At 47.8% G+C, this 17,653-nt stretch overlaps 2 protein-coding genes across 3 annotated transcripts in view; one reads left to right on the top strand and one right to left on the bottom strand.

Moving 5' to 3' along the window:
- Positions 1–17,653, bottom strand: part of DNAH17 (dynein axonemal heavy chain 17) — a 101,039-nt gene that overhangs the window by 65,736 nt on the left and 17,650 nt on the right. For both annotated transcript variants that reach the window (XM_075014432.1, XM_075014430.1), the window contains 17 exons: positions 16,599–16,853; positions 15,263–15,432; positions 14,532–14,754; positions 12,204–12,320; positions 11,238–11,324; positions 10,616–10,768; positions 8,984–9,232; positions 6,841–6,963; positions 6,209–6,556; positions 6,025–6,116; positions 5,239–5,365; positions 4,488–4,640; positions 3,332–3,457; positions 1,981–2,088; positions 1,720–1,851; positions 1,170–1,330; positions 851–1,007 (listed from right to left, as the gene is read on the bottom strand). In XM_075014432.1, the coding sequence (XP_074870533.1) occupies positions 851–1,007; positions 1,170–1,330; positions 1,720–1,851; positions 1,981–2,088; positions 3,332–3,457; positions 4,488–4,640; positions 5,239–5,365; positions 6,025–6,116; positions 6,209–6,556; positions 6,841–6,963; positions 8,984–9,232; positions 10,616–10,768; positions 11,238–11,324; positions 12,204–12,320; positions 14,532–14,754; positions 15,263–15,432; positions 16,599–16,853 (2,781 nt within the window). The remainder of the gene's footprint in view (positions 1–850; positions 1,008–1,169; positions 1,331–1,719; positions 1,852–1,980; positions 2,089–3,331; positions 3,458–4,487; positions 4,641–5,238; positions 5,366–6,024; positions 6,117–6,208; positions 6,557–6,840; positions 6,964–8,983; positions 9,233–10,615; positions 10,769–11,237; positions 11,325–12,203; positions 12,321–14,531; positions 14,755–15,262; positions 15,433–16,598; positions 16,854–17,653) is intronic.
- PGS1 (phosphatidylglycerophosphate synthase 1) overlaps positions 1–17,653 on the top strand; it is a 133,284-nt gene that overhangs the window by 106,854 nt on the left and 8,777 nt on the right. Inside the window, exon 9 of the transcript XR_012648241.1 lies at positions 15,761–15,828. The gene's annotated coding sequence lies outside the window, so the exon portion shown is untranslated. The remainder of the gene's footprint in view (positions 1–15,760; positions 15,829–17,653) is intronic.

Below are 17,653 nucleotides of genomic sequence, written 5' to 3'. Positions count from 1 at the left end.
GGAAGGGAAAATACTGAATTTGTCAGGGGCGGGGGCTGTAGAGAATTGGAATTCAGCTGACTGCACATTCTGTTTGTTGCATACACACAACCCTGCCCAAGAGATTGTCTCTTTGGGACTCACTGCTGCCATGAGTCCAACACCATCAATAGCCTCCTGATGAGCTCAGATGAAATGGGGCTGAATAGTAACAGAGGTGGCCATGTCAGTCTGTATTCTAACAAAACAAACCAGCAGTCATGTAGTACTTTAAAGACTAACATAATAATTTATTAGGTGATGAGCTTTCGTGGGACAGCCCCACTTCTTCAGCTCTGGAGATAGAGCATTTCCAGTAAAGACTGACAGTTATATCACACCAAGGTCCAAAACAGTCGAAATAAAAACTGACAAATCAGATACGTAGGACTGAAGGGGGGCGGGGTGAGGGGAACGAGATAATACTACGTGTCCTGCCTGAGATGGTTACAAACACCAAAGGAAGGGAAACAGCCCTCCTGATGTGTGAGGTCATTGCTCTCTCTGTTCAGGCCAAGGATTAATGGACCGAATTTGAGTATGAACCCCGGGTCACGCATCTCCCTTTGTAATCTGTTGCTAAAGTCATGTTCTGTTAAAGACCTGAGAATATGAATCCTACAACAAAGAGACTGACAGCAGATGTGTGACCTGGGGTTCATACTCAAATTCGGCTGCTTTGCCCTCCAGTGTAATTTAGCCACAGGGCTGCAGTGGCCTACAAGGGTCCCAGTAACCCCCACCCCAGGACTGCTCCCTGACATGGCCTGGGAGTGGGATGGGGATCCTGTCCACTGACATCATTTGTGACTTTCAGTCCTTTGAGTGTTACCTTGTAATCCATTTGCTCAGAGCAGTTGAAGACATAGACCATGATTCCGACAGCTCGGCCCAGGTCCTTAGTGGTCTCAGTTTTCCCTGTGCCGGCAGGGCCTGCTGGGGCACCCCCCATTATCAGGTGAAGGGACTGGGTCAGAGTGATGTAGCATCTGAAATGCAAGGCAAGTGCATCACAACTGGCCTTTGGGACAGCAACAACCCCCACCTGCCGTCGACCTGAACTAAAAGCAACGTCCCAGCTCTGCTGTCTAGCACCAAGGCAAACCCTGAAAACACCCAAGCCTTGGACCAGGGAGCTGAGCCTTGCGTACCGATCTGTCAGTGGAGTGATGACCAGCCGAGGGGTGTTACCCAAATATTCGTAGGAATACTGCAGTTGTGCATCACATATGTTGGCATAACAATGCCTTTTTTCTTCATCCCAGCGATGTCGGAGCTGGGACTGCCAGGTGAATGCTTGGGAATTCTCCACCTGCAGAGCCAATGGAACACATCCATGAGTTTTCAGTGACAAGGACCCCAGCCATTCATCCCCCAGCCGTCCGCATATGTGCTCAAGAGATTTATCTATTTATGTCTGTATATGGAGCTCAAAGCATGAACAAGGCTTCAAACAGTACAAAGCCCCAATCTAGTCCCTGCCCTTAAGGCATAACAATCCAAAGCACATGTCTACATTACCTAGTCTTCTGCGAATCTCACTGGCTCACAGGTAAGCAAGCCTACTTTGTTCATGCTTTCCTGTTACGCTCTGGTTAGGGTCTTTTTACAAGATTTGAAAATAATAAAGTTATTACAGGAAAATGTGCCTTCTAAAGCCCCAGTGAACGAAGCAATGAAAACGTAGCCTGTAACTTATACCTTAGCAAGGATCATTTTTGCCACAACATCTCTGGCATGTACATCTATGGTACAGATTGTCATGATCTTCATTCTGTCTCCGGGGGTTAAGTTCCCAATGAGCAGTGTAATTAGTGTGTTTAGCTGATTAATCTAAAAAGGGATAGACACAGGAAAGTGACAATTCTTTGCCCAGTTTTCCTGCTGGACAAAAGCTATTCTGCAGAGAATGCACAGAGTTGGCTGCAGCACAGCTGCAGTCGCAAACGGCTGACTACACACCTGCTTTTTGTTGTAATCTTTAATTGCATTTTCATAACCTTCCTCCAGTCTTGAGAACGCGATGCCAACCTCTGTAGTCCACCAGATCTGCGTGCAGGTTAACGCCACCTGCCATAAACCACACAGAAACAGGGCCTGATGCTAGCTGATGGCAATAGTACTTCCTGTCCCCCACGGCCCCAGCTCTTGCTTGTGGCTTTTGGTCTAGTCCCATACCAGCTGCAGGGAAGAATCTCTCTGCCACCCCTCCACCCAAGAAGCCTAGCAGTGGGTCAGCTCCAGCGCCCCACTGCGTCCCTCAGAGACCAAGATTCATTCCCTCTGCAAGCACTGTCCTGCTCTGCCTGCAGATGGACAGGGACCCAATTGTCTCAAATAAAACACCAGCGATAAAACGGTGCAAGACTGGAGCTAAGCCCAACCCAGACATGCTGCAAGAAGCTTTCTTGGCTTCTGCCAGCCCGCTGGGCTTGCCATAGCTCATGTACACCAGGACCATTCAGCTCACATCCTTCTGTTCCTTGCAGTGGTGCCACGCTTGCTCCCTTGTTAGCAGAATGCAGCACTCCCAAAAGGTAAACTTCTGACACTGCCTAGGTGGTGTCAAGCTTCTGAACCTGTTCAGAGTGTTGTCTGCAGCGCCAGAGGTGTTGTCTGCATTTCATTGCATTTGTGTTAGACGCTAGGGCAGAGATTCTGGCCCAACCATGTCAGTGGGGATTTCACCCAAGCCAAGATTTCACCCTAACTCACCGGCTAGTCTCAAGCTGAACAAGGACAGCCAAAGGGACCACGACACTACTCAACAATTCCACTTTCCCTGTAACTTGATTTGTTCTAAACCATGGGTGCCACGCAGAAACCAGCCCAGCCCCTGCCACCTCACTGGCACTCGCAGTGTTCTCATTCCGCTGGAATCCAGCTAAGCTGTGCCTCTTTTGGCTGGGGCTGCTGAGGTGCTGGTACCTAGTACTGGCAAGGACCAGCACCAAAAAATCACGGCTGATGAGAAGATCCTTTAGGTTTCAGGACTGAACATGGACTGTGATATTGCTGTACACTCTAGCCAGGATAGGCAGGGAGAGTTTACCTGGCCTCTGCCTGCCAGAACTTGTGAATGGACAACAAGGCACAGATCACTTTAGGATGACCTGTTCTGCTCACTCCTCTGGGGCACTTGGCACTGGTCACTGCTGGCAGGCAGGCTACTGGGCTAAATGGACCATTGGTCTAATCCACTTTGGCCATTCTTATGTCCTCTCTTCTATCACCATTGCTCCAGACTAATTTTGTGTGTTGTGCATATTAACTATGCCGTATTGTAATCACACAATCTAAACGAGCTCCTTACCTGGGCTGGGTAATCAAATAACCATTGCTCTCGTGGCTTTTCTTCGTAAGTCACTGCAGCCTCAGGGATATAATTGCGTAATGTGGAGCGCATTCTCTCCAGCACTCGATTTAACCAAACTTCAACCTGTGTACAAAGCCCCCTTCCAGTAAGTGCCCTTGCTGATACACTGGAGCATTAGATGCCTATTTTGTTTGTCTCTTTTTAAATGGACAACAGCTGATAAAGCCTTGTAAATCTTCCTGTGGGCTACAGTATTTAACTACTGTTCTTCTCTTAAAGGATGTACCTTACAAAAATCCTGGCATCTGCCAGTCACATGACTTTTAGCACAGGAAATCAGGGCTAGTTTTAAACCCGGAGGGACAAATTCTGGTGGATTCCTAGCAAGAGGTATAAAGGATCCCCAAGCAAGTTCCCTCGGGGACCTGCCCCTGCCCAAACAGGAACAGCCTGCCTGGGCACTGTGAGCACAGCTGCTGTTGTGTATGGGACCCATATACACTGTTCCTCCACAGCTCTCCTCCACTGAGAGGCCTCTGGCTGATGCTGGGGATGGAACAAAACGGAGACAGCCAACGTAAGCTCTTCCACCCTGTATCTCGCTACAGGCATCCGGAGCACACTTAGGTCTGAGTTACCTGCCCCATGGCTTTACCTTGGAGGCTGGCAGAAGCCCTCCCTATGCTGCCATCTCAAACACAAAGGAACTCCTTTGAAAGGGTCCTGTAATAAAACCTCCATGTGCCTGCACAACTGCCCTGGGGCAAGGATAAATCCCAGCAGATGAGTAACAGTGTGCAATCAAAGAACCTGACAAAGGATTCTGAAAATTTGTCCCCAAACAGCTGTCTGCTCTACAGTAAAAAAGCCCACCCAAAGATCTGGATGGCCTGTTCAGCAGGCTTTGCCCTTGGCTTTTGAGATATTCTGCATGAAAGAGGCTACACTCATTGCCACACATGGGATGTTTTCATGTCTACCTGATGGCACACGGTCTCACTAGGATGAGCAAATGACAGAGGAAATAGACTCCCAGTCAATGGACTGCTTAAGGCACTAGCTGAGAGCAGCAAGGCCCATAAACCACCTTACCCTTGTTCTAGTGCGATTCAGCCCACCTGTGTGAAATGCAATGTTAAGTAATGCCACTCACCTGCCCGGAACAGTCACATTCCTTATCAAAATCCACATACTCATTCTCCTTACTGTACATTCCCAAGCCGATCTTCAGCGGCTTGTCGTCTGAATCCATTTTAAACTTCAGCTTAGCCATGCTATCGAACAGTTTAGACAAGTGGCGACACACCTGGGAGCAAAGCAGCACGAGGCTAAATCAGGCGGTGCTGTCAGCACACAACAAGGTTTGACATTCCTTTAGACTCGTCTCTTCCCAACCCACAGCTATACTCAGGCTTGGCAGAATTTGTTTTTTAAATCATTTGGAGGAAGAATATTGATATTCCTTTTAAAGCCTTTTTTCTATTTTTGTCTATTTAAATGTGTACTGCTGAAAGAAACTGTGGGGGGCATCAGACAATTACGTAAAGACACTAGACACAGACTGAAAAAGTTAAAGCATCATTAAAACAAACTGTCCAAATCATGTCAAGATATACCAAACAAATATTGGCAAATCAATTTCTAATAAGTTCTCAGGCAAAGTAAGAAAATTCTGCTTATCTGCACATTTCAAAATTCTCGATGGAAATATTTTTAGTGGATTGTGTATGTGCACTGTCATTGACACTTACCAACCCTTCCCAATTAAAAATAATCCAATCTTTCCAAGCCTAGTTATCAATTTGGTTCAGTGTTTTAAACCTTTTCCAGTGAAAGATACTGTAAGTACTTTTTAAAGCTCTTGCATAAGAACCACAGGACTATCCATGGAATTTAAATCTTACCTCAACTGGGTCATTTCCATTTGATAAAATATCCAGCAGGTCTGCGGAGGAGACAAAGTAAAACCTGGGGAAGGCCAGCCTTTTGGTCTCCAGGTACTCAGCCAAAGCCTTTTCACAAATGGCCAAGCTGCAGTAGCGAAAGGAAAAGGAGCAGTATTTTTACCTTTGTGCAGTAAAGGCTGTGATGTGAACGTACAACTTCAGCTGCAGTGTGAACTAAGCCTTCAGTTAGCCTTAGTATGGGCACTGGCAATTTCCCTATCTCACTTCACCACTAAGCCACAAACCTTATCTACAGTGCCTGTGGCCTAGAAGGCGGCAATATACTCAACCCTGGATATTTTCAAAGGGCTGAACCTTAGCTAGTGTAATTCAGCCTTAATGCCGATTTAACCATTAGCCTCTTTACTGAAATCCCAACAATGTAGCTATTTATGATGGCTGCTTTTTGAACTGGACACCTGTACAACACAGAAACTGTAGCTATTAGAAGCCATTACCAATCCAGAAAAGTATTCATTCTCAGCAGCTAGAATTTATCTTTACCAGAGAGGTATCCAAGTTAGTCTGTATCTTCAAAAACAACAAGAAGTCCTGTGACACCTTATAGACTAACCAATATTTTGGTGCATAAGCTTTCGTGGGCAAAGACCCGCTTTGTCAAATGCATCTGAGGAAGCAGGTCTTTCCCCACGAAAGCTTCTGCTCCAAAATGTAGGTTAGAATTTAGCTGGATGTTTTTAAAACTGGCCAAATATTTCCCCCCAAATATGGCATTGTCCTAACCTTTTCTGTAAGGCTTCTAACTTGTCATAGAGCCCTGGTTTATTTGTTGCTTCAATTACATTTGGGGTTTTTACTGCATCAGCCATCAATTCCTGTAAGAAGAAAAGATACTCGGTGATACATAAAATTTACATTTGTCCTTCCGGTTAGAATTGTTGTTGGGGGAAAGGACAGACTTACTTACTTTAAAATCTTTATCAATAGAATCGAAACGTTTAGAATCTTCTGGCAACTGATTACGGATGTCTTCAGAGCCAATGAAGATGCTCTCCAGATGACTCCAAGTCCTCTGCACTTCGAACCAGATGGCAATAACAGAGTCAGCAGTTGATAACTTCTGTTGCCAGCCTGACACTTCCTGAAGAAAGTGAGCAAGATACTTGGAAGTCATCAGGTTCTGAAGTTGCACTTGGTTGTCCTCCAAGGTCTCAACGAGCACTTCATCAGATTTGAGCAGCATGGTGCCAGTTCTAGCATGTGGCTCATGTTCAAACTGCATGGTTGACCAGGTACTATCCAGGGCTTTCAACACCTGCCGAGACAGATATCCAGAAATACTCCCAACACAACAGCTTCAAAATAGAAAATATCAGAGAAAATAAACATTTCAGGCAAGAAAAGTCCTAGAACTTAAAATGTGTCTCTCAGCATAAAAGTACTTCATAGAAGGGTGAGAATCTATGCATTAACATTTATCTTTTTTGTAAGGGTTGGAAACAAGGAAGTGAAAGGGGTGACTTCTGACTGGACTGCATTGGGTGAAGGGCTCTTCTTCGAGATGATCTGGTAGAGATTGAACTGAAGGCACAGTTGTACCTTCTCCATTCCCGACTCTTTCACAGCCTTGTCTACAATACTGCGAACTTCATCCTCAAACTTGTGTAGATTCAGCTTCAGCAGATCGGCGAGAGTTGTCTTGTCTGACATTACAAAGTTCACCTGATGCAGAATGGACATAGTCAAAAATACTATTCATGGTGACACAGCTAATATTTGCTCCCATGCTAGCTGTCTCAAGGATACTTAAGGACTGTCTTTTTCTCAAAGAAATACTTGTGGACAGTCACCTGGTAAATATTATTTCTGTAGTTCCTTAGCCTTTTAAGATTAACTTCTCTCTCTCTCTCTCTCTCTCACACACACACACAAATTCCCTTCAATGTCTACTCAGAGGGACATATAACTTTGTGTGTGGAGTTGGACTTTTTCCTCTTGCAGCCATTTGTGCTCACTGAATTCACTCAAAGTCTTACCGATTGCTGGGGAGTGCCCCGATAACATCTACACTGCAGCAGGAGCCAGCTCCCAGCCTGGCTAGATAGGCCCATGCTAGCAGGCTGATGCTACTGCCCTAAATATAGCAGAGATGTAGCTCTGGCTGGTGCTGCCGCTCCAGCACTCGAGCCCATCCAGCTGGAGGACACAGGACTCCAACTGAGGCTTCCAACAGCTTAGCAGGGGTGTAAAACAACAGCACAGCTGTGTAGGGGCAATGATCAGAAAGGGGAAGGCATAACGTTATACCAAGCAAGGGCCATAAAATACATTAGGAGCACGCAAACAATAAAGGAAAGATGTGAAGGCGCTAATAATGGATGATATCAGAAGACAGATGTTTGAGGCCTATTTTGCTTGTTTACTAAAAATGTCATTGGTGATGAGATACGTATCTCAATCAGTGCTTTTTTCTAGAAAAAAGGGTGCCAGAACTCAAGTCTGATGATTTCTCGTAGGTGTGGGGGTGTTCAATTTTAATGCCCTGCTCCCTGTGCTGCTGTGGGACCAGCGGGGGCTCTGGCCCCAGTCCCTACACTGCTGCAGAACTGGTAGTGAAAATTGTTCCAACAGAAAAAAAGGTGCCACAACTCCATTCCGGTGCATTCGGCCAGAAAAAAAGCCTTGATCTCAATTAATATTAATAAGAGAGACAAAACCCAAGTCAAAATAGGGAAAGAACAGCTTAAAGAATATTTGGACAAGCTAGATATACTCAAGAGGCAAGGCCTGATGAAATTCACCTTAGGGTACTTCAGGAACTAAATTTTGGAAATGTTAGCGAAGTATTCTTGAGAACTCAGGGAAGACAGATGAGTGAGGTCCCAGAGGACTAAGGAAGGGCAAAGGCCCTATCTTTGGGAAAAATTATTAAACAATCTGCTTGTAAACACGTAGAGGATAATAGGGCTGTAAGTTAAGGCCTGCATGGATTTGTCTAGAACAAATCTGGTTACTGGCTGAATGGACAGGGGGAAGATGTAAATGTAATAGATCTTGATTTTTAGTTGGGCTTTTAGCAGGTCAAAATTCTCCACGGTGATTCACAGTTCAGGAGACATAGTCATCAAACTTAGGATACGTCTACACTAGGCAAAGTAAGTCAACCGCAGATACACGATTCTAGCTACAGCAATTGGATAGCTAGACTTGATGTATTTGTGCTCAACTTCTTGGCTGTCCTGACTGAAGGTCGAGGGAAGAGTTTCTCCTGTCAACCTCCCTTACTCCTCGAGTCTCATGAGGTGTATGGGGGGGGTCGACTGCACCCCACCGGAGAGGTCAATTTTCTGTGTCCCTACCAGACATGCGAAAGTGAACCCTAGAAGATCACCCTGAGCAGGTTGATCTTCCAGGCTAGTGTGGACTTAGCCTTAAATTCATTTTTGTTTGTTCTGCATTGTGATGGGTCCAGGTTTGGTACATTTGCATATCTGCTAGCAGTGGCCACCAAGCAACAGTAAATCATGTGACACTTCATGCCAGTGCAAACGGAATGATATTAAAGAGCTGAAGTGATTTAGATGCTTTTGAGAATGTTACCTAAGAGCCCAACTTGCATTTTGCAAAGAGGGGGAGGCACTTCATGCCTATAGTGCCCTTTGAAGGTGGGACTTGGGCACCTCTGAGGCTGGGGAATGCCAGTGTTTGTGTTTGCTAATACAGTTTGAAACCTGTTCCAAACCTTGGTTGCCTGCATGAGCTCATGCCAGTGCCGGTCTCGAATGGCAGGGTTCTGAAGGTCACTAACAGCTCGAAGGGAGGTTATCATATTCTTCACTGTGTTGTCCAACCCCATGAATGCATCCCAGGGTCTCATTTCTTTATCCAAACTTCTCACATCTTTAGCAAACTTTTTAGAATCAATATCCATCTGCTCCACGTTAATATCTTTCCATTTGGTGGTCTTCCACTCATCGATGCTCGCGTTAACCTGCATTGGGAAACAGTTCCACAGACCAATCTGTTAAACATGCAGATCAATATTTTCCACACGTTGCACCTCCCTCATCCAGCACCCTCTGGAGCTGACTGGTCCCAAATGAGGGAATTTGCTGGACAAAGGGAGGTCCCCTGTGCCAGCCACCCAGTCTGCTGCTGGCTTCTCTGCCTGGACAGGAAAGATCCCAAGCCTAGCCCCACCCAGGGCCTTGCAAGGGCAAGTGGCCACCTAGAGCCATTATATATTTAACTACATCAGTGCACAGAGCATTCTGTGTGCCAGCCCGGCCTGTCAATGCAGCTCTGGTCCTGTGTTTGCAGGTTACAAGTCCATTGTGTTCAGACTGAAACACCAGCCGAGTTTCTTTTCCTTATTCCGAGCTTCTTGCAAACCCATTCTCTTGTTCTGGCCTAACAGAGCAATCTCTCAAAGTAGCTGAGGTCACCATTTGTAGTGCTTACTGTTTCTCTGAGGGTAGCACAGCATCCTGATGGGGGATCAGGCCTCAGCATGCTAGGCACTGCCAACACAAACATAAAAGCAGTCTCTCCCCTTGGGGGCAGGTGGGAGGGTAAGAGCTAAGTAGCAGTGCAGCAGAAAAGGACTGGGGATTACAGAGGATGAGAGGCTGGATATGAGTCAACAGTGTGCCCTTGTAGTCAGGAAGGCTAACGGCATGTTGGGGTGCATTAGGAGAAGCATTTCCAGCAGATCTAGAGAAGTTATTATTTGCTTCTACTTGGCACCGGTGAGGCCACATCTGGAGTATTGCGTCCAATTCTGGCAGCCCCAATATAGAAAGGATGTGGATGCATTGGAGCGGGTCCAGCAGAGGGCAACAAAAATGATTAGGGGCCTGGAGCACACGACCTATGAGCAGCGGCTGAGGGACTTGGGCTTATTTAGTTTGCATAAGAGAAGACTGAGGGGCAATTTGACAGCAGCCCTCAACTGCCTGAAGGGGAGCTCTACAGAGGATGAAGAGAGACTGTTCTCAGTGGTGACAGAGGGCAGAACAAGGAACAATGGTGTGAAGTTACAGAGGGAGAGGTGTAGGTTGAATATTAGGAAAAACTATTTCACCAGTGACAGAGACACAGCCATGTTAGTTTGTGTTCAGGTGAGTGGTGAAGCATTGGAATGTGTTACTCAGAGAGATGGTGGAGTCTCCATCCCTAAAGGTTTTTAAAGCCCCAGCTTGACAAAGTCCTGGCTGGGATGATTTAATTGGGGCTGATCCTGCTTTGGGCAGGGGGCTGGACTCAATGACCTCCTGAGGTCCCTTCCAGCCCTAGCATTCTATGATTCTATAATTCTATGAAATGACTGATTAGCCTCTTCCCTGCATGCTGCATTCCCAAGTCAAACACTTACCAAGACAATCATGTCCCAGAGCTCTTTGAGTAACCGCACTTCTTTGTGGCACGCTTTGAGTTGTTTATAGTCTGGGACAGACACCTCGAACAACCCAGCTGATTTGGACAGGGCTTCCATTTCACTCTCCATAGCAGTGATACCCCTCTGTTGCTAGGAACACAACAAGAAAATGACTGAGCTGGCAGCAGGGTACTGGGGTGGCCTTACTGCATGTTAGGAGGATTGGAACATCTCAGCTTGTGTAGAATAACTCACTGGCCATAGCACCACATAGGGTCAGGAGCGCTTTCTGTTCAGGGCCCAAGCCTACAGCACAGGAAGCCTGAGAGAGAGGAGCTGTCATCCACCAAGTAGCTGAGCAGGAGCTACACAGATGTAATCAAACTTTCAGACACATGGGGCCCAGTCCTCTGTTCAGGACTCCTCTCCCTTAGCAGGGCTGCACTTTGTGGGGGAGCTGTGCAGCCATGTCTCATCCATCACAATGCCTCGCTGGCACAGGCCCCTGCCACCCCACTGGCCACCTGTGCAAGGGAACAGTGCCAGTTCCACGTCAGCCACAGCCAAGGCAGCTGAGCAAGACTCTGCCACTAAACAGCCTCCCATCCCAGCCAGTTACCTTGTTTAGGGACCCGTATGGCTCTGGGTCTGTGAAAGAAAAGGGGGCTTCTTCTCGGAACCTCTCCCTAAATTCATGCTGTTTAATCTGCAAGGAAGCAGAGCCAAAGACTATCACAGGAGGGCAGGGAGTAGGCCCGGTCCAGCCCCTCCTAGAAGCGCACAGGTGGGGGAGGGCTAGCTGGCTGATGCAAGCCCCACTTCGGATGGAGCTGGTTCTGCTTGTTGTGATCTGGGTGACAGCTGGGGAGACCAAGAGCACTGTTTTCCCATGTATGCTTGTCTCCAAGCACATGCTTTACTTTTGGCTGCAGGCATTTATGAGTCCAGTGTGCTCTGCTCAGGGCAATACTTTCAACCTTCTGGGGAAGCAGCCAGTGCAGACTGCAGCTGCCCGCTTGCTCAGCAGAATTGCAGACAACGAGCCGGAAATTCTGCTGTTCTGCAATCTGCCCTGGCACCTGCTAACTTCCTGCTGGAGTGCAAGGCAGTAGCCTATACAGCCCTGCATGGCTGAGACCTTATTACCTTCAAAGCCCCTTTGGTTTCATAGGCGCTATGCAGTTGTGGTCGGGAGGAAGTGTGCGCCACAGCAGTCAGGGCTACTAGCATGGTGCTTCCGCACAAGGCCTTGCCGTGGGAACCCTTCCCCGTCCAGTCTGGCAGAACCTGGCGCAGGGTGGGAGGTGTTACTGTGTTAGGTGATTTGAGGTGAACAGGATGGGAGTCTGGTGGCTCAGCTATTGGCTGTACATTGTCTGGTTGTTCATGGCTATTTCCACTCCTGCCTTGTGGGGAGATTGTGGGTTTTAACCTTTGTGATGCATGTAGCGTCCCAGGGACAGGCACCCAAATCCAGAACGTACGCACAATGTCCTTGAGGTTCACAGAAACCCCAGCCCAGCCCAGCCCAGAAGTGACGCCTATCCAGCTCAGATAAGCACGCAGCCTCACGCAGTTACAGTACCTCAAACTGCTGACACTTCCTCCGAATGATGGAGACCTCAGTGGCCTGCAGAGGAGCCACGTTCTGCTTCACCTGGAAAGATAACTTCTTGGTGTTGTTCCACTGCTCAGGCAGATCCTGCAGCAAGCAAAAGTAGAATCAACACCAAAACCCATTTCAGCCAAGAGAACTGACAGATGCTTATGGCTGGGCTGGCAAAGAAGAGGACAAATGTACCCTGAATTTCCCTCCAAAGGAGGCTCTGTGGGCAGTGAACAGGTAGGGTAACATTTGCAGATAACTAATCTAAATAATCTTGAGCTGAGACTAAAGAGTCCAAGCCTGGGAGGAACCTCAAAGGCACTGGGCAAAGCCAGGTGACTGGGCAGCACAGCAGCAAAGGAAACTCTGTTGACACATACACGGAAAAAAAAGTATTCAAATTTCTCCTACAGAGTGGTGAAGTGATGCTGGCAGATGAGGGGCCACTTCATGCCAAGATTCCCAGCTCTCAGTGGAACACTGGCAAGCCCAGAGATGGAATCCGTCTGGCCCAGCTGTGGTCTAGCATTGTTCGAATAAGTACTGGAATTTTGAGTGCATGTTTAGTGTTCAGACTTTAGTGCACTGTGACTTGCAGCCTGCATTGATCTCATTTATAACATCAGTAGCCCACATGGTAAGGGAATATCTGAGCAGTGGTACTTTGAGCCTGAAGGACATATAGAGCATGCTTATTATAGAATGCTATTACCTATTACTCTCTGAAATTTAGATTCTAACTTGTGTGTCTACGTATACCTGCTTTGACTTTGTAACTCTCTCTCTTATTTCCACCTCCCATTGAATAACTATATAGTTTAATACAGGACTGGCTACAAATCTTGTCACTGGTCTGAGCTCTAAGGTGCAGCTGATGTGATGGAGTGACAGGTGCTTTGGGTCTGGGAGTGACCATTGCAGTGATTCGTGGCGTAAGGGACTCTGTCACAAAAACAGGCTCACCTGGCTGGCAAGACAGACTAGGGAATCCCAGAGGATAGTGTGAGACTCCCAGAGCCTGAGGAGTCTATATTTGAAAATTGATCCGTAAAATCTATGTCTAGAACTCACCACCAATGTGGCTCTCGACTGTCTGCCTGAGCTTGGTATTCACGCTCCTGAGGCACTGCAGGAAGGTTGTCAGTGGGCTCTCAGTTAACAAAAACTATCCCAGAAAATGATCTGGGCATCTCTGTGGGCAGCTCTTCTTGGTAAGCAGTAAATGTTGAAAACAGAAAGCAGCATGGCCAGGGTCAGACAGAAGAGAAGAGAAGAGAAGAGAAGAGAAGAGAAGAGAAGAGAAGAGAAGAGAAGAGAAGAGAAGAGAGAAGCTCCTCAAACACCCTTGTCAAACCCAGTGGGATCCCTCCCATTGAAAATGCTGTTACACCCTTGTATAGACCAGTAGAATGCCTCACCCTAGGGCTCAGAATACTCCAGTGCTATTTATAATCCAGGAGGATGCCTCCCCTGGAGGCTGTTCTGTTCCCCTCCCTCAGAAATGAGCACGAGGTGGGTGGGGGGCTGCCATGCAGGGATGGGTGGTGAAAATGGCAAAAGGCCAGGCAAGACTGTTTTACAATAGATGGAAGAACCGGGATTGCCTTGTTGGGAGACAATGTGATGGAGGCTTACCACACAGTGATTTTATCCTCTCTCTAGAACAAGGGAGGAGAGAAAATGAAAATGGAAGGGAGCAAGTGTTAAAAACAGACCCATGAAATGTTGGGAGCTCAGCAGGATTCAGCTCAGTTAGGTGTTTTTAGGGATAACAAGAACACCCTAGTTACATGAGAAGGTGGGGAGTGAGGGCGGGGGATTCTATTTGTGAGGCTAGATACCCTCATGAGGCAGCAAAAAGCAGCCACTGCCTGAGGGAGTGAAGGAGGAACTGACCCACAGAGAGGTGAGGGGTTCTTTGCCCCTTCCGTGGCAGCACGTGGTACCAGCCACTGTCACAGAGGTATAGATGGGCCCTTGGGAGACCCTGCAAGGCCATTGGTCTGGGTCTTCTGATAAGAAATAAAGAGGGACTACCTCAAAGAAAACATTTCCCGCTCTCTTTTATAACAAACTTAAGTGTTGCAGCACAGTAACAATGGCATCAGTAACGCAGTGATTGATTTTAGTAATTTCCTATAAAGAGTCAGACCCTCTCTGCACCTAAGTGTGCAGTAAGAATGATTAGAGCTATGCTTGGAGCTCAGCCTACTACAAAGAAGCAAATTCCTCAGATTTCACTCTCAAAAATACAGTATCCCAAAGCTGCATGCCCCAGAACTGAGTTAACAGCATTAAATCACCTACGTGGAGCTGCATATGAATTTCCTCTGGCATCTCTTCTCCATAAGTCTTCAGCAGTTCAATGGTTTGCTTTAGGGGATCAAACATGTGGTCTGTAGCTGTCTGTCTGTCTTTGACTCTCATCAAGTGTCCCATCACCTCCACCAGCCCGTTATAATCTCCTTCTTTCAAAGGTTTAGTCAACCCTGCGTTTGCTTCTTTTATGAAAGCTGCTAGCTCCTGGAGACTACAAGAGAGGGAGTCTGTCAGGCCAGGTCTCTCTGACCAGCCAGTCACTGTGGCTCCCTGAGATAACTGCCCAGATCCACAACCCTGGGCTCATTGTACTCCAGCCATGTGGGCACGTCCATTGGGGCTGTGCCTTCTCCAAGTCCAGGTATCCCAGGAGTGGGGGCACCAGAGGCAATTATCCCAGGAGAACAGGAACTGGAGTCTCAGACCTTCAGTGTGTGTAAATGGAGACTGCTCCACAGGTCCTCACGACTGAGCATGACCCTCAAGCACCTCGTGAAACAAGGCCTACTGTGGCCGACACCAGTTGATAGCATGTTAGCTGGAACTTTTAGCCACTCAACACATCCCATTTTCCTAGTCCAGAACTGCCCTTTGTCTTGGGCACAGTGTACAACAGTCATTGGCATAGATAGAAAATTCCTGCCTCCCACATTAATCAATGCCTGCTTCCCCCGAGAGTCAGGCAAGGAGCACTTTGGAAAGCCATGCCTGTGTTTTACCTGGAAGTGACGTGGTCAATAAGATGCTGCTTAAACATGAGGCTCCAGCGCTTGATAATATTTAAAAGCGCTTGCTTGAAGGGCCGGCAGTCGCTCTGCAGCCAGCCGTTGAACACTTTGGTGTTTTCAAACTTGGACACTTCCTCATAGAGCTTCTCATATGAGTCAATCTGCAGCGCACAGGGAAATGACCATTACCTGAGGGCTTTGCAACATCACCTTTTGTAATTCAGAAGTTTAACAGCGAGATCCAGAACACATCAGTTCTCTAAAGGATGCAAGCCCCAGACCCCCTGAGTTCACAGTAAGGCTGTGTTAAGTGCCCTGTTATGGCAGCTGCTGTTGTAGCCAGACCCACTTCACAGGTCCCCCTGGCTGCTCTCTGTCTCCCGACTCCCAGATATCACAGGGAGTGGGTGAGCGAGTCCCTCAGTGCTGTTTGGAAACATGCTTGAGAAACAGACTTCCATGTTTTAAAACAACATTTTTCCTAACCAGGGCCCAATCTTGCGATGAGCGCAAGCCAGTGCTGCTCCACTGGAGTCCGTGGGCAGAGCCCAGCTACTGTAAGTCCATGGTGAGCGTTGCTTGTGTTACTTGAATGGAACCACCTAGGTTTGCTCCAGGGGCTGGCTTACTCACTCTCTTTCTGGGGCCTGATTCGGGATATGAATTCTCCATTCTGACTTGGTGACCTTGAGATACGCTCTGGGCACGTATAAGGGGCAGGGCAGAGTGGGGGGAGATCAGTCCACCCATGTCCATCACCCTCCCAGTTTGGTGCAGAAGGGTAGGTGGACTCAGCTGTTTTCCATGCAATGGCAAGATGGAAAACAAACGTATGTCTTGGCTCCCTCAGAAAGGGGTTTAAAACAGAGGTCCCCAACTGAGGGGTGTGCAGAGGAACGTTCATGGGGGCATGGTGGAGCCTGGTCCAGCCCCTCTGGGGAGAGGGGAAGGAGTGCCACCCTGCTCCCAGCTCTGTCTGGTCCTGACCCTGCCCTCAGCTATGCCCCAGCTCTTGACCCAGTGCCCAATGCCAGTTCCACCCCCAGCCCCAACCTTAACTCCAGCCCCTGTCCCTGGCTCTGTTCCCAGCCCCAGACGCAGCTCCATTACACCTGTCTACAACCCCACTCCAGGCCCTGTCCCCAGGGGAACATGCCCCTGCAAAGGTTTGGGGACTCACTGGTACAGCCAGGGTCCCTGCAGATGGATGGAAACAGCTTGGGGTCCGTGGGAAGAGTGGTCGAGGAAAGGGCTGCCTGGCATTGCTGCTCTTCACCCTGGAGTATCAGGCTAGTAACACAGTCTGTGGGGCTGGGAGCCCTCTCACCTGTTGCTGGAACTGCTCCAGGGTGGGTGGTGTGTGGGGTAAGTAGTCCTCTGCGTGGGACTCCAGCTCCTCTGGGGTGAACGAATGACCAAAGGTGAGGAAGCGCTGCATGAACTCATGAGGATCATCCATCCACAAATAGGAATATTTCTCAAAGGAGTCTTCGAATTCCTCTGCTTGCTTCATGGCGCTGACAACCAGAGAAACCACCTCGTCTCTCATTTCTATCAGATCTGACATATCTTCCAGGTCGCTCTGAAAGACACACGCTTCTTGCCAGGGTGAGGATGTAAATGGATGCGGCATCCACCATTAACACCACCGTCGGGTTACAGTAATGCTCACAGCAATAGATGGCAAAGCGAAGATTCCCCAGTAACATTATCTCACCCGCACTGCACACGTTATTAATATACGGTCACACTGTACAAAAAGGAGACACACTGGCAGTGTGAGAAATCTAGAGCTGCTATCACAACCTTCACTGAAGTTCTTCTTCCCCTGTCAGCGTTTTATTGCACTAGGACTGTAGGTTTTTGCATTTAGTTTCCATCTTTCTGGTTTATTGAGAATGGGAGAGATTGTTCCTCTCCACTAAGGTCAGCACAGAGTCAATGTCCACATGCTGTTGTCCTCCCCTCCCCTACTACTCCTTATTCAACTGTCAGCTCTGGGTCTTAGGATGCACCTGGAATTCCATGTGGCTTTACAGTCAGAAGTGCATCTTTTATACCCATGCTGGGTGTGCTATTTATGATGGTGTCTTTGAAATTCACACCCTCACAACTATCCAAGCCTTTTCCTCTGTCACAGTGTGCTCTGGACAGGGCTAGCTTTGAAAACCACTCAGAAGCTACAAACAGCGCAAAGTGCAGGGCTGATTTACTTACCAGGGCTGGCCAGAAGGAGCATGCTACATCCTTACTCCAAATACTGCATTAGCCCCCTAATCACATTGGGCTGCAGCTCCAGGGATACTGAAAGCCCCATCTTTGTGATTTGAAATCCTAGCAACCAGCTTTCTCCCTATGTGCTGTTACAAGGGTTCATTTCCT

This window comes from Carettochelys insculpta, chromosome 20, assembly GCF_033958435.1.
Source record: "Carettochelys insculpta isolate YL-2023 chromosome 20, ASM3395843v1, whole genome shotgun sequence".
NCBI classification, from domain to species: domain Eukaryota; kingdom Metazoa; phylum Chordata; order Testudines; family Carettochelyidae; genus Carettochelys; species Carettochelys insculpta.
The sequence above is the reverse complement of the archived record's forward strand: the minus strand, read 5'-3'. Positions and strand labels throughout refer to the sequence as shown.